Here is a 27,805-nt window from a genome sequence, read left to right on the forward strand (position 1 = left end):
AAGCAGAATAGAGGGGTAGCATGACTTCCCTGGACCTAGACACTATGCTCCTATGATGCAGGCCAAAAATCCCATTGGCTTTTTTTGCTGCCACATCACATTGTTGGCTCATGTTTAACTTGTTGTCCACGAGGACTCCAAGATCTTTTTCACACGTACTGCTCTCGAGCCAGGCATTGTCCCCCATTTTGCATCTTTGCATTTCGTTTTTCCTGCCAAAGTGGAGTATCTTGCATTTGTCACTGTTGAACTTCAAATATGTCCTCTTTGGGAATTTTCTAGATTCGTTAGGCAATTCTATGGTATGCTTCTTCCAAAAGTTACCATAGAGTTGTTGTGGAGGACCTAGGAAATTCCCATTGGAAGTCATTCATTTCAACAGGGTTTGTTATTATTCATGGCTTCCTGATTCCACAATTTCAGGATTCTATTTTCCCTTCTGCTTCTGCCTCTTCATTTCATGCTTTATGTTTCCTTGCCACAAATTTGTGCTTCTACCATTTTAAAGCTGATCTTTCTTTTTTATTGTTCCATGTGAATGTGCATTTATACATTATTTGTTATTTATAAAGTACATTTTCTTATTTCAAAACAAGTATCAAAAATGGAGGGTGTAGGTGGGTTTCAAACCCCAGAATGAATGAATTAAAAGCATTTCAATGCATTTCAAAGGGAAAAAAATCACTTTGTGATAAGAGCATTTGAATTAAGATCTTGGTCACAGAACAAATTAACTCTTAAGTCAAGGTATCACTGTATATACACACAGAAACAGAAAGCGAGAGAAAAGCAAAGAAGCACCAAAATCCTAAAATGCAGTAGATCAAAAGTTTCTTCTCTATGCCTTGGATTACAACTGCATGCCAATTCAAGAAGCCATAATCAGGGAAAAACTATATCTGGTAGCCATCATTAAAATGTGCCACATGAGAGTCAGGAAAGAGAGAAAGATTGCTCTGCCTTCCCCATACAAAGGTCAGATGCAATGCAAGTACAAAGAATCCTATAAGTGGGATCTTCGGGTCAGCGTGAGACCATGCAGAGCTGATAGTAATGTGGGATTCTGCCAAATCCAACCTCATGAGAAGTCACGTCAATGTCCTTGGGGGCCACAAGGGGTTTCAGCTCAAATTTCTGCAGGATGGTGGCCAAAAAGATGAAAAGCTCCATGCGGGCCAAGGTTTCGCCCAGACAGACCCGCTTCCCTAGAAGAACAATTGGAGAAATTTCAGCAGGGAAGGATTTAGCTATCTCTCTAGTCCAGTGGTTCTCAACTTGTGGTTTGCCAGGTCTTTTGGCCTACAGCTTCCAGAAATCCAATTTACCAGCTGTTAGGATTTCTGGGAGTTGAAGGCCAAAACAGTGAGAACCACTGCAAGTCTAGTCAGCTGTCCCCTTCTTTTCACACTACACATTTATACTGCTATGATTACAACCATGGGAGCATTAAGCTGAAGTCCAAAACACCCAAAGGAGTAGAGTTTGGGAATCACTGCTTTAGGTTACCTGAAGCGAATGGCACAAAAGCATCGCTCTTCTTGAAGCGCCCGTTCTCATCCAGGAAATGCTCTGGGTTAAATGCATAGGGAGTTTTAAACATGGTGGGGTCATACAGGACTGTGTTGAGGAGGGGGTAGACTTCTGTTCCCTGGGGAAAAAAGGAAAGAAAGCAGGGTGATGTGAGAACAATACAATTTTGGGGTGTGTGTGTGCCGATGACCACTTGGACAACCTGTACAGGTTTATGCCAGAGCCTTTGCAGTTCAATTTTGAGGACCTGATAATGGCTGAGTTTTTCCTGTTGTTTTTCCTGTCAATTTGGCTGTCACCTGGTATGTTGACATCAATAATCCAAACTTTTTTTCTTTTCCACAATTGTGATGTCTGGTGCATTATGTTCCAAAACCATGTCAGTCTGGATTTGAAAGTCTGGGGGGGGGGGGGGGGCTTGGGGGCTTCGGCCCCCTCCGAAATTCTGATGGTGGTCCGCAAGAAGGCCTTACTGCTATGTTTATTCATATCATTATCTGATCACCATACTCAATATATCCCATATGCATGGGGGTATTGGGGTAACGAGACAAAAGGTTTGCTAGGCTAGACCCTCTTTCACTCAGACTCACCCCCCCCCCCCCAAACCAAACTCAGCACCCTCCGAACCAAACTCAGCCCCCCCCCCCAAAAAAAAAACAAAATCCTGGCTACGGGCCTGATTTGGAGGTTTAGGATCCCACCAGTCTTTGACTACTGGCAGGTGGTACTTGTCGTCTTCTTCTTCTTCTTCTTCTTCTTCTTCTTCTTCTTCTTCTTCTTCATAGGTTTGTACCTCATCACCTCTAGCTACAGCTGAGTTTTTTCTCTGTGTAAGATGCCAGTGGAGCACATTAGATGTCAGGATTCTCCATGTGTTCCATGGATGTCTACAACAGAATCCAAGATGGCTATTTGGGCATGGGCTTTGCAGTTTTGGCAATGAGGGGAAGCCTTGCTTAGCTGCATGTTCAAGCATAGAGGCATTGCGAACTGAAAACAACAGTATCTTTAGTGACAAAGGGTTAGTTCAGATGTCAGCAGTACATATGGGCAGTCTGACACCAAATCAAACAAGCATCTTATTATGGGCCTCCCCCATTTATTCAATGGGTTAGGGATCAGGGGACTGTCAAAAACAGAAATGCACTTTAATGTGTATCTCCCATTTGACTTGGTACCCCAGTATTTGTACCTTGGGAATCATGTAGCCTCTGAATTCCGTGTCACGCATAACCATGTGGGGCAGATCCAGGGGGATGAGGTCACTGAACCTCTGCACTTCATGGACAACGGCATCCACATACGGCAACAGGGTCCGGTCTCCAATGTTTGGGGGACGGTCCCGGCCAATCACTCGGTCAATTTCCTCATGCATTTTTGCTGTCAAAATTATGGAGATTTGTTTATTTAGTTCATTTTTCCTCCACCTTTCTCCTGATCATGAGACTCCAAAAAGCAATATCTTTAAAAAATAAATACAAAAGCTACAATATAAAAAACAAAACAAAAATATAAGATTTTAACACAATTCAGTAATGTATAAGTGAAAGCATTCCATGTATTTAAAGGGCTACATTCAACACCTTTTAAAAAAACAAACTGAACAGTACAGTTTAAAAACCACAATTCTAACAAGGCTGATGGAATATAAATATTTTGATCTGACAACGGAAATTTGCCGGAAGCTGCTCATAGAGTCATGCCGGATGACCTAGAGATTCTTAGAGGAAATGCTTTTTATCCTGTGCAATTCTATGATCAATTTCTAATGCATTTTCTCTCAAGTTAAAAAAAATAGCACAGTTTTCCCACTTTCATGAAGATCTGCACCTCTTAAGTTCTATGAAAGTGGGGGGGGGGGGGGGCTTCTATAAATTGAACGTGTTTGTTTGTTTTCACAAAGCACTGTACCTCAAAATATAATTTGTGGAAAGAAGGAAAGAAGGAAGGGAAGGGAAAGGAAGGGAAGGGAAGGAGTTCCAGCTGTAAAGAAATGGGATTAGTTTCTCCAGCCTAATCTCTTCATACCTTGCACTTCAGGATATTTCATCAGATACAGAAACGCAAATCTCAGGGTGCTGCTGACTGTCTCTGTCCCAGCAAAGAGAAGAATAAGGACGCTGAGCTCCAAGTTTCTGATGGTAAATTCGCTGTCTGGGTTGTCTTTTTCCTGAAAGTGGAAATGAACAGAACAGCATAACAACATTACAGGAACGAGCTAAAACCTCAGATATATTATTAAGGGATCGTATGGGCTTCAGAGATGCTTCCACCTTGCTCCAAAATTGCACTGATTTTTAAAATGTAGTTTAGTGTTGCATTTTGCCCACCTCTGGCCTAGCCCAAAACTAACATTTTCTAGGTACATTCTCAGCACTGAGACTGTGGTGCAGCTGCATTAAGATCACTACTGACCAAAAGGTCATGAGTTCAAAGCCAGCCTGGGTCAGAGTGAGCTTCCGACCATTGTGTGTAGTTTGCTGTTGACCTTTGCAGCCTGAAAGACAGTTGCATCTGTGAAGTAGGAAATTTAGGTACCACTTATGTGGGGAGGCTAATTTAACTAATTTATGATGCCATAAAATCTCCAGCAAGCAAGCAAAGAATGAGGAAGTACTCCATCAGTATCTCAAATGGCTGGTGAAGCGAGAACTCCCCTGGTGGCCAGAATATCCTCATGAAAGCTGGAAAGTTAAATAGCCTCTGTGTGTCTGTCTATATATGCTGTGTGTCTATGGCATTGAATGTTTGCCATGTATATGTACATTGTAATCCGCCCTGAGTCCCCTGTGGGGTGAGAAGGGCGGAATATAAATACTGTAAATAAATAATAAATATGGTTTTTTTGACCACAAGTCTTCTAAGCCCAAGACATCCTGGTCAACATTTCAGAGGGGAATAAAAGTCTTTGTTTTAATCATCTGGAGACCTTCCATTCCAGTATCTACCAAAATACCTTCTCCTTCTGGATGAGGAAACAATCAATATAGTTCCGTGGGTTGTTGAGATCCAGCGTCTCCTGGTTCATCTTCACTTGATCGGCAATGACAACTAGAATCCGTCGTAGAAGCTCATTGATCTTGGTCTGGGTTCCTCGAAAATACTTCAAGAAACTGTAATAGACATCATATTTCTGTGTAAAGAGAGAAACCAGTAGTTTTAGTAAACTATATGAAGACTTGGGGCTTTATGTCCCTTCTAGTCAAAGTGGTAGATGGGAAAACAAATTACTCTGGGAAAGAATGAACACTTAGCTTTGTTGGACACAAAAGACAAAGGGTTATATGAGCGAAAGGTCAGGAATCAGACCACAGATGGAAATTAGGAGCTTTCGAAACCCTTCAAAGTTGCATACTTCTATTGTCGAATGCTTTCATGGCTGGAATCACTGGGTTGTTGTTTGTTTTCTGGGCTGTATGGCCATGTTTCAGAAGCATTCTCTCCTGACTTTTCGCCCACATCTATGGCAGGCACCCTCAGAGGTTGTCCGATCTGTTGGAAACTAGGAAAATTGGGTTTATATATCTGTGGAATGCCCGGGGTGGGAGAAAGAATTCTTGTCTCTTTGAGGTAGGTGTGAATGTAGCAATTGGCCACCTTGATTAGCATTTAATGGCCTAGCTGTTTTCAAGGAGTGACTTCTTACTACCTGGGGGAATCCTTTGTTGGGAGGTGATTAATTGGCCCTGATTGTTTATTGTCTGGAATTCCCCTGGTTTTTAGTGTTGTTCTTTATTTACTGTCATGATTTTGGAGTTTTTTAAATACTGGTAGCCAGATTTTGTTCATTGTTATGGTTTCTTTCTGTTGAAATTATCCACATGCTTGGGGTTTTCAATGGCTTATCTGTGTAGTCTAACAGGGTAGTTGTTAGAGTGGTCCAGAATTTCTGTGATCTCAAATAATATGCTGTGTCCTGATCCCTAATCCACTAAATAAATGGGAGAGGACTATAGTGAGATGCATGTTTGCTTTGGTGTCTGACTGCCCATGTATACTGCTGACATTTGTCAGCAGCATCCAGGGCCGGCCCTAGGTAATTTTCAGGTGTAAGCGGGGGTGCCTCAAGAGCGCCTCTCAGGGATTTTGCGCTATACACAAATGCATAACTTCCATATTGCTTCAGCCGCCCCTCAATGTAATGCAGTGCATCCTCACTGCTTGGGATTGAGCTCTTCTCGGAGTTGTAAATACTACAAATAACTGTTTCCCACCAGATTTGGAATTGTAGAACTGTCATCCAATTTGGAGCAGGGAACGTGCACGCGTGCGCATACACACATTGGGACCTAAACCAGCAGATATTAGTGTCTCTGAAGGCTTTCGCTTTTGGGCATTGGTCTGAAGCCAGGGAGGAAAACGGCCACACTGATCATTTCATGCAGTTTCAAAGCAGTTTCGCTGTGTGTGCGGATGGTTACATAGGAAAACCAGCCTGAAGCTGGGATGGGGTTTACACAAACAGCAGAGCACTGATGCTCACAAAGGACTTGCTTTTGTGGAAATTTTGTTGCCTTTCTTTGAAGTGCATATAACGTTCAGTGTGGATTGAGTCCCCTTCTACCACACGCCATATCAAATACTGATAGTCTGCTTAGAACTGGATTATATGGCAGTGTAGACTCACATAATTCGTTTCAAATGAGATAATGCCGGTTATCTGATTTAATAATCTGGATCATGGGGCAGTGTAGAATGGACCTGGGAGACCTGGGACCTCAGCGACACTACTATATAAAATCCAGATTTATCTGCTTTGAACAGGATTATATGTGTCTACATTGTCACAAATTCCAGCTCAAAGCAAATTATTTGGATTTTATGTGGCAGTATATAGATGGGGACTGAGGGCCCTTCCACACAGCCATATAACCCAGAATATCAAGGCAGATAATACACAGCTTTGAACTGGGTTATCTGAGTCCACATTGTCACATAACCCAGTTCAAAGCAGATAGTTTTATTAAGCTGTTTGAAACGGGGCTAAATCAGTTTGCTTGGGATCTGGTTCAAGACTTCTCCTGTTCCTCTTTCCAACATCTTCTTCCCAAGTTTCATGCTAGAGAATGAATCCACTTTTAATCCGGTTGCTGCCTCCTGCAGAATTCTGGGGTTTGTGGTTTACGGAGGAGCCTTTAACAGCCTCACTAAACTACTAATCCCAGAATTCTGCAGGAGGCAGAAACCAAATTTAAAGTGGATTAATTCTCTAGTGTGTCAGTCCCTGAATCTCCCACTAGCTAATGGGAGTGGGAGTCCTCCCAAGAACTTTTGCCAGGACCTGGCTTTGTCCTCTATTGGGAGAGAGAAGGGCAGGCAACGAGAGTGAGCCTGGCCTGCCTTTGGGCTGTGCTTCTTTCTTCCTCTGTGTTGCTGCTGGTGTTCCTGCCCAATTTTGCCTCTCCTTCTCTTTATCCCTGGCCAGAAAAGGAAGGAAGAAGGGAAATAAGGAGACCAGTGACCTTGATGACCAAACACATTTTGGCCCCTCAAAGCAAACAACCCAGAGTCAACCTGGGTGGGCCAAAGGGAGCCTTTACCTGCAGGAGATGCCACCTGACCTTGTCCTAGGAGGTGACAAGAAATGGCAGGGATAACCCAGAGAAAAGCCCCACTTTCCTTGCATTGCTTTCTTTGGGTGCAAAAGAGAGAGAGAGAGAGGCAGATCCAATTCTTTCCCATCCCTCCTGTTCTTCCAGCCCTCTTTCCCCCCCTCCTGGGAGAAAGCAGGAAAACCAACACATTGGGAATGACTCGTTTTTCACAGGGCCGGCCCTAGGTAATTTTCGCATGGGTGGGCACCCCTTGGGGATTTTGTGCTATACGCCTATTGGTTCAGCCGCCCCTTGCAGAATCCTTCATTCTCTTCTTTCTCCTTCTCTCTTTTTCAGCGAGCAAGGTACCTGGCCAGAGGGAGTGCTCATCAAGCGGAAGATGTCGTTCGATGTCTGTGTGAGCATCTGGAAAACTTTATCTTCATAGTCAAAGCGGCTACCAAAGAGGATGGTGCTGACAACGTTGGAGACAGCACGGCTGAGGTAGAAGGTGGGGTTGAAGGCCTTCCCTAAAAGACAGAGAGAAAGAGTCACTCCACTTGATGCTTTTGAGAGTCTTCTTTCCAATATTTGGGAAGTCTTTGAGCCGTAGCATTATCACATCTATGGGGATGGCACCAGCTTGGAAATGAGTGACCTAGACTGTATCTTGTTTGTGGTTGTTCTTTACTATCCATAGGCACCACAAGGAACACAACCAAAATGAGTGGAATCAATTCATTAACTTAACAAGCCCAAAATAATGGCCTGTATCATCAGTCACATATTAAGCTGCACATTGTCATGACTGAAAAGTCTATGAATAGATGGATTTTAGGAAGCTAGGAAATTATTACTAGTTGTAGGATGCATTGACTTGGGAAACAAATATTATCCCAAGTTTGGCTTAAAAGAGGTCATATTCAATCACCTCTACTCAACCCAAAGAGCTAAATCTCAATTCAATTCTTTCTTGTAGGCAGGAATGTTTTATTCCCAGTGGTTGAGATTGCAAGAGATTCTAAACATTTCCTATCATTGTTCACATGACAAAAAAAATTGGCTAATGTTTTGTTTGCATTAAGAAAAACTGTCCCAAGAGAAACCATGAACACAATGCATTTTGGGTTGCTGTGAGTCTTCCGGGCTGTATGGCCATGTAGCTTAAATGCTAATCAAGGTGGCCAATTGCAACATTCACACTTGCCTCAAGCAGACAAGAGTTCTTTCTCCCACCCTAGACGTCCAACAGATAAAGGTCTTTAGCTTCCACAGATATTCCACAGATAACCCCCACTTGCCTAGTTGGGGATGCCTGCTATAGATGTGAGCAAAATGTCAGGGGAGAATGCTTCTGGAACATAACCATACAGCCCAGAAAACTCACAGCAACCCAGTGATTCTGGCCATGAAAGCCTTTGACAACCCATTGTATTTTCTCCAAGCATGGATCAAAAGTCAGAAGGACAAAATCTCAAGGGAATGAGTTTGTTTTAATGGCCTTCCTTAGCATGTTAAAACATTGTTTGCCAATCAGAATGAGGAAATTTGGAGCAATCGATAAGCTATCTGTACTCACCATTTGTCTTTCTAAATTCTTCCAGCATAAACTGGGATTCTTCTTTAATCCGCTCTTCAATTGTTTTTTTCCCCATGCCAAAATTTCTCATGATAGTAAGAGAAAACCGGCGCAATTGTCTCCAGCGATGACCATTGGAAAAGATCACCCCTGGAGGAAGTTAGAAATAACAACAACAACAACAACAACAACATTTTTTTAATTCTCCGCCATCATCGCCCACAAGGGACTTGGGGCAGCTTACAGAGGCACATAATAATGCCATAAAACACATAAAATACAGGTAAAATTACATTGCCATATGCAACAATAATATCAATTAACACAAAACAACACATTACACAATAAAAGATACTCATCTTTTACATAATAAATGGAAGGACGAACAAAAAGGAGATGAAAAGCTGGGAGTTGTTATTGCAAACCCAACTGAGTTATCTCACCATAGCCTTGGAAGGTGTCGTCCACAGTAGCATTGGTAACCCTTCCACTGAATTCTTCTGCTTTGTCTACCAAGGCCTCCTTCACAGCTTGGTGTCCACATAAGACCACAACAGGACGAGGTCCAAAATGGACAGTGAACACAGGGCCATATTTTTCATGCAGCTTTGCAAGAAATAAAAGAATAATCATTGTCTTTTAGTTAAACTCAGGAGCTTTTGATTTGTTTGGCACATCAGCTTTTTCACAAAATGATGCTTAGTCGTTGTTGTAAAGAAGCCAGTGTGATGTAGCATAGTGGTTTTCCTATAACAATTTGAACACTGGACTGGGACTCTAGAGACAAGGGTCTGGATTCTGGGAAATGTAGTTTTGGAAGGCGAGGAGCCTTATGCCAGAGAATTCAAATAGGCCCTGCCCTAAACTACATTTCCCAGAAAGCTGCTCAGCATCAGGAACCCCTAATCAGGAAAGGGGAGAGGTAAACTATCCTAGTTTACCTCCTTGTTCATGTCCATCATTTTAAATTTTAATTATTACATTTGGCCCGGCCATAGGTTTTTAAATGCTGTATGTTATTATTGTTATTGTTTATTGCATATTGTGTATTTTTTGTTTTTAAGTTTTATTTATTTTATTTTAATTGTTTGTATTGATTATTTGTTATTGCTTTTGTTTATTGATGTGCTGTGGGTTTGGCCTCATGTAAGCCACACCGAGTCCCTTGGAGAGATGGTAGCGGGGTACAAATAAAGTTTTATTATTATTATTATTATTATTATTATTATTTGTCCCTCTGTAGCAACCGCCAGCCAGAATTCTAATAAATTGTTGAATCTGCAAAGAGGAGGACTGATTGATACTTCTAGTAAGTAAATCTCTGTGCTAGGCTGGGAAAAAAAAAATCCCTAAATGGAAATTCTAATACTTAATATGAGAGACATTCAGTAAGATAGCTTTTGTTGAAGGCTTTCATGGCTGGAATCACTGGGTTGTTGTCGGTTTTTGGGGCTATATGGCCATTTTCACAACCCCTGAGGATGCTTGCCATAGATGCAGGCGAAACATCAGGAGAGAATGCTTCTAGAACATGGCCGTATAGCCCGAAAAACCTGCAACAACCCAAGATAGCTGTTGTTGCTTTTTAAAAAATAAAATTTTAATCAAAACTTTTTTTAAAAAAAATCCCTAAGAAATGTATGAATATTCTGAAAGTTGCAGGGAATTATCCCCTGTTACCTTGTGTCATTGTATAGAAAATTCAAGGAGATATCTCTTGTAGTTTTTTTTTAAAATCTGTGGATAAGTGAAATATTCTCAAACTTGATGGACTAACATTGGTAAATGTGTTCTACCACTGTAGCAAGTTTGATCCCAATAGTCCTAAAAATGAGGGATAAAGGAGCCCCTGAAGTTTCCTTCACTTGCGTAATGACTATAACAAAATGCCGTTACTCTTGTTATTATAGTAACAAAAGTTTTACTAACTATACTTTAGACTCACTTTACAAACAAAGCACCAGCACATCACATTTTGTTATGACTTTTGAAACATTTTAATTAACTGCACATGTCTACAGTATTATGCAATTAAATACACTATTCTATCCATGTGAGAAGAAATTGTATTCACAATTAAAGTCTCAACTGAAAGGACTCAGAATCTTAATTTGGGTTTGGTATCTTGCACACTACTCAGTTAAGGCATTTTAATTCCACTTTAACTACTATACTTCCAAGCTATAGAAGGCGTGGATGTGTACATTAGGGAGACAATTGAGTTCTTTGATAATATTTGAATCCTACAAATTGCATGAGCTCTAGGATGTTATGGCATCCTGGGAGTATTAATTTGGTAAGGCAGCAGGACTCTTTAGCAGAGAAGGCTAAAGGTCTTGTAAATAGTAAATACCCTGGATTCCACTGCATTGAGCAATGGCAGCACATATACTAAGTGGTGCAGAAGCCTCCTAAGTAAAACTCTAAAATTACAACAGCACAACAGAGAGGAAACAAACAAGGACATCTAATCACCTCTCAACAAAAGTTTGCTCCAGGCACTGTCAGGCCATTATATGCTAATCAAGATGGTCAGTTGAAACATTCACACCTAGCTCCAGCAGACAAGAGTCCTTTGTCCCACCCTGGTCATTCCACAGATATATAAACCCTTTTTCCTAGTTCCAACAGACCTCACTACCTCTGAGGATACTTGCCATAGATGCAGGCGAAAGGAGAAAATTCCTTTAGAACATGGCCATATATCACGAAAAAACCTACAACAACCCACTTAAGTATTCTTGTATACACTCCTTCAACCTAGAGACTCATCAGATGAGCAAAAATGCCTGTCCTATGATGCTTTTACCCCTCTTCAGACACGTAGTCTGCTGGCTTCCATACCAAGATGTTGATATAATGTTGGGGCTCCCTGTCTGAAGAGGGTTGAAATCAGCATTGGCTGCAGTGGTGGCAACTTGGGAAACTTCTTGTGTTGCATAAGAAACAATGGGAGGAAGCCAGATGGCAGACACCTCCCCCCGTGGAATGGGGTAAGTGGAAAGGTGGGTGATGCAGGGCATAGGGCACTTGGTTCCCCATGTCCCCGCCGGGCCCTGCCAGATTTGCCGAACCCAATAGTTAATGTGATAAGGTCTTAGAGCATATTTGTTCTTCTCTTTCCTTGGCAGTGTGACTGTAGCCTACCTACAAGGAAAGAAGGTATATTGCTGCTCTAGATGCATTTTCTAGATTCATTCCTAATACTTCTGAGATAGATATAGACCAACATCCTGCATTCTGCTTATAGGGTTTATCATGGTGCCTTCTTGGTATGACCACAAAGGTTTCAGGGAGACAACACAGGCAATGAAGAAGTGTTGCCTCCTTGCCTGCAAGGAGAAGAAAAACAAGAGCTCTCCATCTAGGACAGTGGTTCTCAACCTTTGGGTTTCCAGATGTTTTGGCCTTCAATTCCCAGAAATCCTAACAGCTGGCAAACTGGCTAAGCTTTCTGGGAGTTGTAGGCCAAAACACCTGGGGACCCACAGATTGAGAACCACTGATCTAGGAGCACCACTTCACTTCTATTCCTTTTGCAGACAAGACTGGCTGCGACTTCATTTCCTGAAGTGACCCTCTCTCAATCTCATCTAGTCAATGACAAGAGCAATCATCCTTCAGGGTTGGGGTAGAAAGGTTTGGATTGTGTTCATGGAGATATTGAATGGCTATTTCCATTCCATCCGAAAGAAAACACATGCGTACATGTCCCGCTTATGTACAGACACGTTATCTAAAGGTTTCCTACAACAGATTTTATCTTAACTGGTGAGAACCGGGAAGGAAGAATATGACTCTATCAAGGTACATAGAGGAAGAATACAGAGACATCCGAATGTCTCCATAAATCTCAGCCATTCTGTGAGGTTTTCATCACATCCAAAATGTCTGAGCTGTGCTACGTGGGACAATTACTCACCTTGAGAAGAGATTTTAAAAGTTCTTTTGAATTGATCTGCATGATATTCCCAAGGAAAGGCAAAGGAGTTGGACCAGGGGGGAGCGTCTTCCTCTGTGAGTAGTCCCGCATGACTTTCAGGATAAGAAGAATAATGGTATAGATGGCAAGGAAGAGGCTGATGGCACCAGACAGCTCCATAATTTGTGTTGATTCCTCTTCTCCCTCTGCTTTGCAGAATGTGGTGACCTGTCCCACTTGGCTATAACTCTTTTTATTGGATCGGGTGTCAGACACAACTCCATAGGTTAAACAAACATCTCATGTCTGGTTAATCAGTGTTTTGAACATTTTTCGTGAAGGACATACGACCTTGTTTCTGCTGTTTAAGGAGTTTTTACCTATTATAAACTTTTGGAATTAGATCCTGGCTTCAAACTAGGTCAACAAGAAAGAATACCTAAGAAGAAGTGCAAATTGCACTCAATGCTTTATAGAGTTGTGAAATGCAATACGTTTAAATAAAGTTCTCCTAAATAAAAGAAGGACCAGACTTTTAGCTGTACTGACAAGTAGGGTGGAGCCAAACTGGGACAGCTTCATAGAAGGACAATGAGGATGACAAGTGGTCTGGAGAACAAAACAGAGGAAAGGTTGAAAAGCTTAGCATGTTCAGCCTGATGAAGAGAAGACTGATATCTTTGCAGGCTGCCACAGAGAGGCGGGTGCAGATTTGTTCTGCACTGCTCTAGACAGAGAGACAAGTTCTAAAGCTCTAAAGCAGTGTTTCTCAATCTGGGAGTCAGGACCCCGGGGGGGGGGGGGTCACAAGGGGGTGTCAGAGGGGTCACCAAAGATAATCAGAAAACACAGTATGTTCTGTTGGTCATGGGGATTCTGTGTGGGAAGTTTGGCCCAAATTCTATTGTTGGTGGGGTTCAGAATGCTCTTTGATTGTAGGTGAGCTATAAATCCCACCAATTACAACTCCCAAATGTCAAGGCCTGTTTTCCCCAAAGTTCACCAGTGTTCACATTTGGGCATATTGAGGATTCAGGCCAAGTTTAGTCCAGATCCATCATTGTTTATGTCCACAGTGCTATCTTAATGTAGGTGAACTACAATTCCAAAACTCAAGGTCAATACCCACCAACCCCTTCCAGTATTTTCTCTTGGTCATGTGAGTTCTGTGTTCCAAGTTTGGTTCTATCATTTGTGGAATTCAGAATGCTCTTTGATTTTAGGTAAACTATAAATCCCAAATGACAAAATCAATCTCCCCCCTCCCCAACCCCACCAATATTCAAATATGGGAGTATCGAATATTTCTGCCAAATTTGGTCCACAAAATGAGAATACATTCTGCATATCAGATATTTACAATAGCAAAATTATTGTTATGAAGTAGCAACAAAAATAATTTTGTGGTTGAGGGTCACCACAACATGGGGAACTGTATTAAGGGGTCACGGCATCAGGAAAGTTGAGAAACACTGCTCTAAAGTTACAAGGAGGTAGTTTTTGTAAAGGTAGCAGAAGAATTGGGTTAATGTGTACCTACTTTTGCACTTCATTACTTGTTCTGATATTGAAGTTTGAAGCAATTCTATTAGAAAAACAGGCTACTGTCCTACTGTCCTTGATTTCGTCATATGACCCTGGTGCAATCTACTTATTTGTACCCAAATAATTGCCACGTCTTTTTTAGCCATCTGGCCCATAGCCTGTAGATTTGATAAAATAAACTCTGGTTATGCTAAAATACAGCATATTGGCAGCTTTGATGTGTACAAGGAATCCAAAGGTCTCCTGGGAGTTTCAGGAATTAGGAAACAAGGACATACAATGTATTGTCGAATGCTTTCATGGCTGGAATCACTGGGTTGTTATAGGTTTTTTCAGGCTATATAGCCATGGTCTAGAGGCATTTTCTCCTGACGTTTCGCTTGCATCTATGGCAAGCATCCTCAGAAGTAGCGAGGTCTGTTGGAATTAGGAAAAAGGGTTTATATATCTGTGGAATGACCAGGGTGGAACAAAGGACTCTTGTCTGCTAGAGCTAGGTGTGAATGTTTCAACTGACCACCTTGATTAGCATTTAATGGCCTGACAGTTCCTAGAGCAAACTTTTGTTGAGAGGTGATTAGATGTCCTTGTTTGTTTCCTCTCTGTTGTTGTGCTGTTGTAATTTTAGAGTTTTTTTTAATACTGGTAGCCAGATTTTGTTCATTTTCATGGTTTCCTCCTTTCTGTTGAAATTGTCCTAATCATCTAATCACCTCTCAACAAAAGTTTGCTCTAGGCACTGTCAGGCCATTATATGCTAATCAAGGTGGTTAGCAGACAAAAGTCCTTTGTCCCACCCTGGTCATTCCACAGATATACAAACCCTTTTCCCTAGTTCCAACAGACCTCACTACCTTTGAGGATGCTTGCCATAGATGCAGGAGAAAGCTTGCCATAGATGCAGGCGAAACGTCAGGAGAGAATGCCTCTAGACCATGGCCATATAGCCCAAAAAAAAAAAAAAAAAAACCTCTACAACAACCCAAGGACATACAAGCTGCAGATCTAGAATAACACAACTGGAGGCCTCATGTGCCCAAATGATATGTCACCAACTAATCCCCCCCCCTTTATTCCATTGCCATTTTGTCCTTCTTGTGAGACATTGCTGTCTGCTTTGCTCTTGTCCACTTTGAGGAACTTTGGGTTAGTTGATTTTGTGTGGTTTTCATTCCTGGTACACTTGGCTTCATGACGAGAGAGAAGAAGAGAAAGCAAGAGAGGGAGGGAGGCTTCTGCCTCAACACTTTGTGTTTCGTGATTCTTTGCCACAACTTTGTTCATCTAACATTGTACCACAACTTTGTGCTTCTGTCATTTTAAAGTCGATCTTTCTTTTTTTTATTGTTCCACGTGAATGTGCATTTATATATTATTTATTATTTATAAAGTACATTTTCTTATTTTAATACACACAACAAAGAAACAGAGGGGTGGGTGGGTTTCGGGCCCCTGGAATTAATTAAAAACATTTCAATGCATTTCAGTAAGAAAATTCACTTTGAAATAAGAGCATTTGGAGTTAAGAGCTCGGTCACAGAACGAATTAAACTCTTAAGTCAAGTATATACACACAAATGGAAAGAGAGAGAAAAGTCAAGAGGCACCAAAATGCTGGTACAGAATAAGATGCAGTAGATCAAAAGTTTCTTCTCTATGCCTGGGATTACAACCGCATGCCAGTTCAAGAAGCCATAATCAGGTGAAAACTGTATCTTGTAGCCATCATTAAAATGTGCGACATAAGAGTCAAGGAAGAGAAAAAGAGCTCTGCCTTTCCCATGCAAAGGTCAGACATAAAGCAAGTGCAAAGAATACTATAGGTGGGATCTTCAGGTCAACGTGAGACCATGCAGAGTTGGTAGTAAGGTGGGATTCTGCCAAATCCAACCTCATGGGCAGTCAGGTCAATGTCCTTGGGGGCCATGAGGGGCTTCAGCTCAAATTTCTGCAGGATGGTGGTCAAAAAGATGAAAAGCTCCATGCGGGCCAAGGTTTCGCCCAGACAGACCCGCTTCCCTAGAAGAACAATTGGAGAAATTTCATCAGGGAAGGATTTAGCTATCTCTCTAGTCAGCTGTCTCCTTCAATCACATTACACATATTTATACCTCTATGATTACACCTTAACAACCATGGGAGCATTCAGCTGAAGTCCAAAACACCTGGAGGAGTAGAGTTTGGGAATCACTGCTTTGGGGCACATCCAGACAGCCTCTTTATTCTGGTAACTCCTGCAATAAAGAAGGAGCTGTCCTGGAAAATCCCAAATTAATTCACTATAAACGAGGAAAGCCCTGGTTTGTAGTGAATTAATTAGATAGTGGATTTATTCCATGCCTTATTGGAAGGTGTGGGATGAACCCACTACTTCAACTGTCTGGACTGCTCCCTCAAAAGTTCTGGACTTTGAAGGGGGCAATCCAGACAGTAGTCCCATGTTTTCAGGCCGATTCAACCTGGAAAACTGTGAGGACTCCAACTCCCCCCCCCCCCCCAAAACCCTAAATAATAAAAAGAAAGTTACCGGTAGCCATTTGTCTTCTGCTTCTTTCTGATGGAACATACCAATGACACCCAAAATTAAGTGTGTGTGTGTATGGGAGGTCCAAATTGCTCCTGGCTCCCCCTATGTTTTTGGGCATCATATGTTCCCACAGGAAGGAAGAGAAGCCAAATGGCTCCTGGTAAGTTTCCTTTTTATTTTTAAGGTTTTTTTTTGAGGGGGGGGGGGTTGGATGGCCATATGCTATCCTGGAAGTCACATGCAACTCCTAGAATGATTCCGTCAGCGTTGCCTCCGAAAAATCCTGCAAATCTCTTGGGAAGACAGGCAGGCAAATGTTAGCGTGCTGGAAGAAGCACAGACCACCAGCATTGCAGCAATGGTCCTCTACCATCAACTCCACTGGAATGGCCACGTTGTCCGGATGCCCGACCACCGTCTCCCAATGCAGTTGCTCTACTCCAAACTCAAGAATGCAAAATGGAATGTTGGTGGGAAAGAAAGGAGATTTAAAGATGGGCTCAAAGCCAACCTTAAAAGCTCTGGCATAGACATTGAGAACTGAGAAGCCGTGGACCTTGAGTGCTCCAGCGGAAGGTCGGCTGTGACCAGTAGTGCTGTAGAATTTGAAGAGGCACGAATGGAGGGTGAAAGAGAGGAACGTGCCAAGTGAAGGCACATCAAGCCAACCCCGACCAGGACCTCCTTCCACCTGGAAACTAATGCCCTCACTGCTGGAGAAGATGCAGGTCAAGAATAGGACTCCACAGTCACATGCGGACCCACCGCAGCAATCTTGGAAGACAATCCTACTTGGACAACGAGGGATCGTCTATGTTAGTAAGTAAGTAAGTATCCTGGAAGTATTCAGGATAGCATGTGGACAGGCAAAGGGAAAAGGCCATTTTTTCCCTGCCTGTGTGGATTTAAACCCCCTTTGGAGCGGGTTTCTTAAGTTACCTGAAGAGAATGGCACAAAAGCATCACTCTTCTTGAAGTGCCCGTTCTCATCCAGGAAATGCTCTGGGTTAAATGCATAGGGGGTTTTAAACATTGTGGGATCACGCAGGACAGTGTTGAGGAGTGGGTAGACCTCTGTCCCCTGGGGAAAATAGAAAAGAAAGCAGGGTGAAGTGAAAGCAATAAAGTTTGGGGTGGGGTGGCACTAACTATAATATATATAATAATACTTCATTTCTAGACCTCCCTCTCTCCCTGAGGGGACTCAGGGCTGTTTACATATATATAAAAAGCAGACATTCAATGCCATGGTTAAAATCACACATTATCAAAAATATAAAAAAGACACTAATCAACTTATTACTGAAAAAATAAAGTTAAGTAATAAAAATACAGATACTTAAAGAAAGCATAATCACACCAATAAAACATAATTGCACACGGAACATATATCCTAGACAATTAAATGACTAAAATGACTAAAATGTAAACAGTGCCTGGCCTTAGTTGTGATTTGAAAATAGACCACTGCAGCCATAAAGTGCTTAGTGCTAATCCTCCTACTATCTGGATGCTAAAGTACATAGGTGTGTTTTCATAAGTTTTCTGAAGGAGAGGAGGGTGGGGGGCATTTGTATGTCTTTAGGAAGGGAGTTGCAGAGCCGAAGAGCAATCACAGAGAAAGCCTCCTGTCTTGTTCCCACCAACTACACTTGTGATGGAGGTGGGACTGAGAGCAGGGCCTCCTCCGCTGACCGCAGTGCATGAGGTGGTCTATATAGGGAGACGTGGTTAGACAAATAGCCTGGACCCGATCTGTTTAGAACTTTATAGGTAATAACTAGCACTTTGTTTTTAGCCCAGATGCGGACTGGCAGCCAGTGGAGCTACTGTAACACGAGAGTAGTTCTCTCCCAGTATGGAGCTCCAGTTAGTAACTAGCTCTTAAAATCTGGTTTGCCAGTTCTGAGACTGGACCATATGTTTCTTTTCTAAAGTCCTAGGTTGAAGCCATTTTGGCCAGTAGCTGATGACCATATAGGTCCAATTGCCATCTGAGGCTCCATCTACACTGCCATATAATGCAATTTGAAACTGCATTATCTGGTCAGTGCAGACTCAATTAATTCAGTTTAATTCATGTCAAGATGAAGGTGCATCAAACCAACCCTTATTGGGACAGCTTTCCATCTCAAAATTGATGTCTTCACTGCAAATAACATGCGGATCAAGAATAGGTCTCTACAGTCATCTGTGGATCCACCACCAAGAACCTACATTTGGAAGGCAATCACACTCAGCTACAAGTGATAGCCTATGAATGCAATTTCAAATTGCAATGTATGGCAGCATAGGTGGGGACTGAGATGCATGCCCATTGATTTGACAAAACAGTACATTTTTATTAGGAATGAGAGGGGTACAGAATGTGAATATCTTAGTTCCAGAATAAAGAACCATATCCTCACCACTCAACTGAAGCCTTGGAGGCCAGTTTCACATCAATCATTCGCTACTAACGCATTTCTGCTTGACATCTACTCATTGGTGGGTGAGGTGTTGTAGGTTGGTACCTCATCACTTCTAGCTACAGCTGAGTTTTCTCTCTCTGTAAGATGCTAGTGGAGCACATTGGATGTCACAATTCTCCATGCGTTCCATGGATGTCTACAACAGAATCCAGGATGGCTGTTTGGGCATGGGCTTTGCAGATTGGGCAATGAGGTGAAGCCTTGCTATTTGTGTGTTCAAGCATAGAGGCATTGCGAACTGAAAACAACAGTATCGTTAGTGAAACAGTGTTAGTTCAGATGCCAGTAGCACATATGGGCAGTCTGACACCAAAGCAAACATGCATCTCACTATAGGCCTCCCTCATTTATTCAATGGGTTAGTGATCAGGGCAAAGTCAAAAACAGAAATACACTTTGCTGGGTCTCTCCCATTGGACTTGGTAGCCTGGTATTTGTACCTTGGGAATCATGTAGCCTCTGAATTCCGTGTCACGCATAACCATGTGGGGCAGATCCAGGGGGATGAGGTCACTGAACCTCTGCACTTCATGGACAACAGCGTCTACATATGACAACTGGGTCCGATCTCCAATGTTTGGGGGACGGTCCCGGCCAATCACTCGGTCGATTTCCTCATGTATTTTTGCTGTCAAAATTATGGAGATTTGTTTATTTAGTTCATTTTTCCTCCACCTTTCTCCTGATTATGAGACTCCAAAAAGCAATGTCTTTTAAAATAAATACAAAAGCTAGAATAAAAGCATACATATAAGATTTGATAAAATAAACTTTGGTTATGCTAAAAAAAAAAAAAACCTTACAAACTGTACAGTTTTAAAATTTCAATCCTAACAAGGCTGATGGAACAGAAATATTTTGATCTGCCAACGGAAATCTGCCGGAAGCTGCTCATAGAGTCATGCCGGATGACCTATGATTCCTAGAGGAAATGCTTTTTTAGGCATTTGCAGATCATCCCATGCAATTCTATGACAAATTCCCAATGTATGTTCTCTGAAGTTAAAAATTAATAACACTTTTTTTAATGCACGGTTTTTCCATTTTCATGAAGATCCTGCACCTCTAACTTCTCTGAAAGTGGAGGACATTCTATAAATTGAATTTGTTTGTTTGTATGTTTGTTTGTTTTCATGGAGAACTGTACTGCAAAATATAATGTGGAAGGGAGGGAGGGAGAGAGGAAGGAAGGAAGGGGAAGCAGAAAGGAAAGCTGTAAAGACACTGGATTCGTTTCTTCAGGCTAATCTCTTCATACCTTGCACTTCAGGATATTTCATCAGAAACAGAAATGCATATCTCAGGGTGCTGCTGACTGTCTCTGTCCCAGCAAAGAGAAGAATGAGGACACTGAGCTCCAAGTTTCTGATGGTAAATTCGCTGTCTGGATTGTCTTTTTCCTGAAAACAAAAATGAACAGAACAGCATGAGAACAATACAGGAAGGACCTCAAAGCCTCAGACCTATTTAGGGGTGGTATGGACTTCAGAGATGCTTGCTTCCATGTAGCTCCTAAATTGCACTCATTTGTTAAATGTAGCTTTCTGCTGCATTTTGCTCATCCCTAATCCAGCCCAAAACAGGGCTACTAACATTCTCCATGTCACTAACTACGAACATGGAGAATACTCAACTCTCCTAAGCTTGAGACATCATGGTCAACATTTAAGAGGAGAATTCTTTGTCTTAATTATCTGGAGGACTTTATGTTTTCTGCCCCTTGCCTTGTAGACCCCCCCCCCCCCATTCCAATATCTACCAAGGTACCTTTTCCATCTGGATGAGGAAACAATCAATATAATTCCGTGGGTTGTTGAGATCAAGCGTCTCCTGGTTCATCTTCACTAGTTCTGTGATGACACCTTTAACCTCTTTTAGAAGGTCAGTGACTTTGGTCTGGGTTCCTCGAAAATACTTCAAGAAACTGTAATAGACATCATACCTCTGTGTAAAGAAAGATATGAGTAGTTGTAGTAAACTGTATGAAGACTTGGGATTTTATGTCCCTCCAAATCAAACTGGTTACAGTAGATGGGAAAACAAATGATACTAGTTGAGAAGAGACAAAAGAGAAAGGGTACATATACACTGTAGATCACTTGAATTAATCACTGGAACTGTTGTCCCACAGGAGCTTTCTATTTTGTAAGCATGTGCTTCCATGTATATGGACATGGAAAAACATTTCTCAAGCATTACGATCCTTTCTCCAGGTGTCAACAGCACCCTTCGTTTTCTTTCTTTCTCCTTTCTTTTTCAATGAGCAAGGTACCTGGCCAGAAGGAGTGCTCACTAAGCGGAAGACATCGTTCGATGTCTGCATGAGGTTCTGGAAAAGTTTATCTTCATAGTCAAAGCGGCTACCAAAGAGGATGGTGCTGACAACGTTGGAGACAGCACGGCTGAGGAAGAAGGTGGGGTTGAAGGCCTTCCCTGAAAGACAGAGAGAAAGGGTGAGGTGTCACTCCACTTGATGCTTTTGAGAGCCTCCCTCTATCTGGTTTCTTTCCAATATTTGGCAAATCTTTGAGCCATAGTATTATTGCATCTGAGGGGATGGCACCAGCTTGGAAATGGAATGTATCTTCCAGTTTGTGGTTGGTCTTTACTATCCATAGGCACCACAAGGAACACAATCAAAATTGGTGGAATAAATTCATTATGGACTGAATCAATAAACTAACAAACCAAGATAATGGCATATATACTTTATCATCAGTCACCTATTAAGCTGCACATTGCCATGACTGAAAAGTCTATGAATAGATGCATTTTAGGAACCTAGGAAATTATTGCTAGTTGTAGGATGCATTGACACAGGAAACAAATAAAACCCTAAGTTTGGCTTAAAAGAGGTCATAGTCAATCATCTCTACTCAACCTAAAAAGCTGAATCTCGATTTAATTCTTTCTTGTACGCAGGAATGTTTTATTCCCAGTGGTTGAGATTGCAAGAGATCCTGCACATTTCCTATCATTGTTCACATTGCATAACTTTTTGGCTAATGTTTTGTTTGCATTTTAAAAAAACTGTTCCAATAGAAACCATAAACACATTTTGTGTTTTCTCCAAATATGCATTAAAGGTCAGAAAGACAAAATCTCAAGGAGGTTAGTTTGTTTCAATAGAATTCCTTAACATGTTGAAATATTGTTTGCCAATCAGAATGAGGAAATTTGGAGCAACTCAAGATATCCATACTCACCATTTGTTTTTCTAAATTCTTCCAGCAGAAACTGGGATTCGTCTTTAATCCGCTCTTCAATGGTTTTTTTCCCCATTCCAAAATTCCTCATGATAGTAAGAGAAAACCGGCGCAATTGTTTCCAGCGTTCCCCGTTGGAAAAGATCACCCCTGGAGAAAGCAATAAATGGAAGGATGAACAAAAAGGAGATGAAAAGGTGGGAGCAATTGTTGCAAAACCAATTAGGTTATCTCACCATATCCTTGGAAGGTTTCATCTAGAGTAGCATTGGTAACCCTTCCGCTGAATTCATCTGCTTTGTCTACCAAGGCCTCCTTCACAGCTTTGTGTCCACATAAGACCACAACAGGACGAGGTCCAAAATGGACAGTGAACACAGGGCCATATTTTTCATGCAGCTGTGCAAGAAATAAAAGAATAATCATCGTCTTTTAGTTAAACACAAGAGCTTTTGATTTTTTGGATACATCAGCTTTTTCATAAGATGGTGCTTAGTTGTTCTTTTTAAAGAAACCAGTGTGATAGAGTATAGTGGTTTAGCTATAATAGTTTGAACAGTGGACTGGGACTCTAGAGACAAGGGTCTGAATGCCTATGTGGTCATGAAAAACCCACTGGGTAATCTTAGGCAAGTCAAACTCCCTCTGAGCTAATTTTCCAAGAAAACATTGTGCTAGATTCACCTTAACATTGCCATAAATTTAAAAATGACCGGGGGGGCTTTCCACAGAGCCCTATATCTCAGAATAACAAGGCAGGAAATCCCACATTATCTGTGTGTGGACTCAAGACCTGTCCAGACAGTGCCTTTATTGTGGTAACTCCCGCAATAAAGGATGGGCTGTCCAGACAACGTTCCGGTCAGTCCCAAATTAATTTGCTACAAAAACCCTGATTTGTAGCAAATTAATTAGATAGTAGGTTTCTTCCATGCTTTCTCGGAAGGTGCAGGATAAACCCACTATTTCCAGAGTCTGGATTTCAGTCCAAACACCATTCCCACAGTTTTCCGGACTAGATTCGTCCGCAAAACTGTGGGAATGCCCACCCCTTCCTCCAAAGCCCCCAAACCCCTTTGAAAAGTAAAGAAAAATCTTACCCAGCCTCCAGTACACTCTTGGAGCACCTCTCCTGGTGTGTAGAAATGATGTGCCAGGAGAGAATGTGTGTGTGTGTGTGTGGGGGGGGGGGGGGGGGGGGGAATCCCTCTCCCACTCTCCTGGCACATCATTTCTACGCACCGGGAGATCAGCTCCAAGAGTGTACTGGAGGCTGGGTAAGTTTTCTTTACTTTTCAAGGGGGGTTGGGGGCTTCAGGGGAGGGTGGTAGGGCCTCCAGATATTCTCTCAGGCCAGTCCCATGAGAGTATTTGGACACACACCCCAGAAAGTGCATGCTTTCTAGGGTGTGTGTGAACAGGCCCCCAGGAAGGCCTGTGTTTTTAAAATGTGGATTCTCCTGGGATAAAAGCCTGTCTGGATCCGCTCTCAGATAACTCAGTTCAAAGCAGGTATTGTGAGATTTTCTGCCTTGATATTCTGGGATATAGGACTGTGTGGAAGGACCCTTGGAGGCACACAGAAATAGGATCTAGCTGGAACCTAGCAAAAGTGAGGCCCCTTTCACACAGCTGAATAAAATCCCACATTTTCTGCTTTGAATTGAGATATATGTCAGTGTGGACTGCAATAACCCAGTTCTAAGTAATTATTGTGGGATTATTTGCCTCAATATTCTGGGCTATATGGCTGTGTGGAAGGGCCTTGAGATAACAATACAAAGTGTCTATAGCTCACTCTGCTGGAAGATTTAATAATAACCACAGTTGGATGCTCTAGTATTTTACAATGCAGATTATATTTCCTTAGTAGAAAATATTTAGATGTGGTTTGTCATTACCTCTCCTAAAATGTAGCCTGGCATTTCTTAACCATCTCTTTTCTAAGTGCTAACCGCTTCGGGCTATACTTAAATTCTGAGACCCAGGTCTTTGGGGTATTTTCAAAGAATTTACAGGATGCTTCCAAATGGAAATCTCTTGGTGCCAACAATCAGAAGAAAGTGTTTTTGGTAACACATTTTTCCCTTTTTAATGGGACCACAATGGTAAGAAAGAAGAGCATAGGAACTAGGAACAGATAAGAGTTACAACTAGAAGACTAGCTACTGTATTTCATCACACAATAGTTGCCATTGCATAAGAGTCACACCTTCCTCTCTGGGGTCCCATTTTTGAAATGTATGTATGTAGCTCCGAGGGGCAGACATTCCGGAGGCACTAGGGCTGGGAGGGATCCCTGAGCTGTCACAAACTGAGAGAGGCCTCCTAGTTCTTCCAGTTGTGCATGAGTGCAGGTGAGTCAAGGCTCACCTGTGCATGAGCCTACCGGTGCAAGTTGTGGGGCCTCCCTCAGTTGCCAGCAGCTGAAGAAGGTCCCATAAGTGTTGCTTGCCCACAGATGCCCTAAAATTCCCTAAAATCAATAGATGTAAGGATATTTTGAAAGTTGGGAGGAATGATCCTCTGTTATCTTGGTCATTGTATAGAAAAATTAAGGAGATAGCCCTTGTAGATTTTTTTAAAAGCAATGTTGTGTATAAAAACTTTGAAAATTCCCCAAAAATCCGTGGATAAGTGAAATGTTCTGAAACTTGATGGGCTAACATTAAATAGTCAATATCCCAGATTCCATTGCATTGCGCCATGACAGTTAAAGTAGTGCAGATACTTCCTAAGTATTCTTGTGCACACTCCTTCAACATAGGGCCTCATCAGACAGGCAAAATAGGGTGTCCTACACTGCTTTCACACCTTTTTAGGCATGTAGCCCACTGGCAAAATAGCCTGTCTGAGCTCTAGGATGTTATGGGCTCTAGGATGTTACGGCATTCTGGGAGAATTAAATTGGTAAGGCACCAGGACTCTTTAGCAGAGAAAATGAAAGATCTTGTAAATAGTCAATACATCAGATTCCATTGCATTGAGCCATAGCAGTTAAAGTGGTGCAGATGCCTCCTTAGTATTTTTGTATACACTCTTTCAACTTAGGGCCTCACCAAATGGGCAAATTTGCCTGTCCTACGCTGCTTTCACATCTTTTCAGGCACATAATACACTGGCTTCCATCCCAAGAAGTTGATCTATTTCCAGTAGGGCTCTGTGTCTGAAGAGGGATGGAATTAATGTTGGCTGCAGTGGTGGCAACATAGGAAACTTCCTGTGTTGCATAAGGAACAAGAAAAGGACACCAGGCAGCGGATGCTTCCACCATGGGATGGGGTAAGTGGCAAGGCAGGTGATACCGGGTATAGGCACTTGGTTCCCCATGTCCCCCACTAGGCCCCACCAGATTCACCATGATCCATGGTGAACCCAGTAGTATTTGTGATGAGGTCCTAGAGCATCTTTGTTTTTCTCTCGCCTTGATAGTGTAGCTGTAGCCTGCCTACAAGTGAAGAAGGTATATTGCTACTCTAGATGAATTTTCTAGATGCATTCCTAGAAAAACCGAGACAGATATAGACCAACATCCAGATATAGATAGATTATAGGGTGTCTTCTTGGCATGACCAGAGAGGTTTAAGGAAGACAAAGCAGGCAATGAAGAAGTGTTGCCTCCTCACCTGCAAGGAGAATTAAAACAAGAGCTCTCCATCTAGGAGCACCACTTCACTTCTCTTCCTCTTGCAGACAAGACTGGCTGCTACTTCATTACCTGACCCCTTTCAATCAAGACTGGCTGTTACTTCATTTCCTGAAATGACCCCCTCACAATCTCATCTAGTAAATGACAAGAGCAATCACCCTTCAGGGTTGGTATGGAAAGGTTTGGATTGTGCTCATGGGGATATTGAATGGCTCTTTCCATCCCATCTGAAAGTAAACACATGTGTACATGAGCCGGTTATGTGCAGACATGTAAGAACTGGGAATGAAAAACTTGAGTCTATCAAGCCACATAGAGGAAGAATGCAGAGACACCCCAACGTCTCCATAAATCTCAGCCATTTTGTGAGATTTTCATCACATCCAAGATGCCTGAGCTGTGCTACGTGGGACAATTACTCACCTTGAGAAGAGATTTTAAAAGTTCTTTTGAATTGATCTGCATGATATTCCCAAGGAAAGGCAAAGGAGTTGGACCAGGGGGGAGCGTCTTCCTCCGTGAGAGGTCCCGCATGACTGTCAGGATAACAAGAACAAAGGCATAGATGACAAGGAAGAGGCTGATGGCACCAGATAGCTCCATAATTTGGGTTGATTCCTCTTCTCTCCCTGCTTTGCAGAATGTGTTTATCTGCCCCACTTTGCTATTGCTCTATTTATATCATTGTATATCAGATTGATATCAGACTCTGAGTTACATAACTCCATAAGTCAAACAACCATCGCGTTTTGGTTAATCAGTGTTTTGAACATTCGTCATGTGGACTTCATGACTTTCTGCAGATTTAAGTGGTTGTCCAATTCACTGAATGTTTGCCCAAGGCATTGAATGTTTGCCCAAAGCATTGAATGTTTGCCTTTTTGCCTGGAAGCCGCCCTGAGTCCTTCCAGGGAGATAGGGCAGCCTATGAATAAAGTATTATTATTATTATTAGTATTAGTGGTATGTTATCTATTACAAACTTTTGGAATTAGACTATGGCTTCAAAGTAGGTCAACAAGAAAGAATACCTAAGAAAAAGTGCAAATTGCATCAAATGCTTTATAAAGAGTTGTGAAATGCAATAATATCTCTAATAAAAATGGCGGAGGTGTTAACGTACACAGACAGCCTCCTGCCTCCACAAACTGGCTATAACCCATGGTGCTGAGGAGCCACCAAAGCCCTCTCTCCACTGACATTTCAGGTTATAGTGGGAACCATGAACATCTCTCCCAACCCTTGCCAATGTCCTCCCCATCACCTTATTGCCCACCACCCAGATGAATGCTTTCATTCGGGGACAATTTCATCCTAAATGTTCTGTTTTTTTCATCCAGAATGGACACCCCAGGGTTCCTTACTCTGTCACTTGCTGTGAAATTTGCATGACCCTGCCCACTGCCTAAACACTATTCTACTCATTCCAATGGCACACAGCAAACAGGAATTGATCACCAACTGAACAAGGGGTTTGGGAAGAATTGACCATGATTTGTAAAAGTTGTAGTCCACCTACATCCAGAGAGCACTGTGAACCCAACCAACAATGGATCTGGACAACACTTGCCACAGATGATGGGATTTGCAGTACTTTCACTTCCTGAGATCACTGAAACCGCCATGATTGACAGACCTGGACCAAATTTGTCACTCAGCCCCCCCCCCCCCCCCCAAGAACTACTTTATGTCTTGGTGCAGTTTGGGGGAAGAATGGGATTTGCCGTACCTGCATCCACATCCAGAGACTACTGCAACCTCCAAGAATGACAGACCTGGAGCAAACTGGCCACATAGACTCTTCATGACATACTTTACATCCTGGTTGGTTTAGGGAGA

The 27,805-nt window shown here is 42.2% G+C and overlaps 2 protein-coding genes across 2 annotated transcripts; both read right to left on the minus strand.

The window, feature by feature from the left end:
* Window positions 1-1,010: 1,010 nt before the first annotated feature.
* Window positions 1,011-12,802, minus strand: LOC132780571 (cytochrome P450 2G1-like). Its single transcript, XM_067460902.1, has 9 exons — window positions 12,569-12,802; window positions 9,090-9,252; window positions 8,647-8,796; window positions 7,437-7,597; window positions 4,490-4,666; window positions 3,562-3,703; window positions 2,726-2,913; window positions 1,507-1,648; window positions 1,011-1,205 (listed from the first exon to the last, which is right to left on the minus strand). The coding sequence occupies exons 1-9, from the start codon at window positions 12,746-12,748 to the stop codon at window positions 1,024-1,026; spliced, it is 1,485 nt and encodes a 494-aa protein (XP_067317003.1). The 5' UTR covers window positions 12,749-12,802; the 3' UTR covers window positions 1,011-1,023.
* Window positions 12,803-15,444: 2,642 nt separating this feature from the next.
* On the minus strand, window positions 15,445-26,629 carry LOC137094916 (cytochrome P450 2G1-like). The gene is made up of 9 exons (XM_067460903.1): window positions 26,390-26,629; window positions 22,554-22,716; window positions 22,318-22,467; window positions 21,384-21,544; window positions 20,879-21,055; window positions 20,370-20,511; window positions 19,552-19,739; window positions 17,580-17,721; window positions 15,445-16,132 (listed from the first exon to the last, which is right to left on the minus strand). Exons 1-9 carry the CDS (start codon window positions 26,567-26,569, stop codon window positions 15,951-15,953), a joined length of 1,485 nt encoding a protein of 494 aa, XP_067317004.1. The 5' UTR covers window positions 26,570-26,629; the 3' UTR covers window positions 15,445-15,950.
* Window positions 26,630-27,805: the final 1,176 nt, after the last annotated feature.

This window comes from Anolis sagrei, chromosome X (assembly GCF_037176765.1).
Source record: "Anolis sagrei isolate rAnoSag1 chromosome X, rAnoSag1.mat, whole genome shotgun sequence".
NCBI classification, from domain to species: Eukaryota; Metazoa; Chordata; class Lepidosauria; order Squamata; family Dactyloidae; genus Anolis; species Anolis sagrei.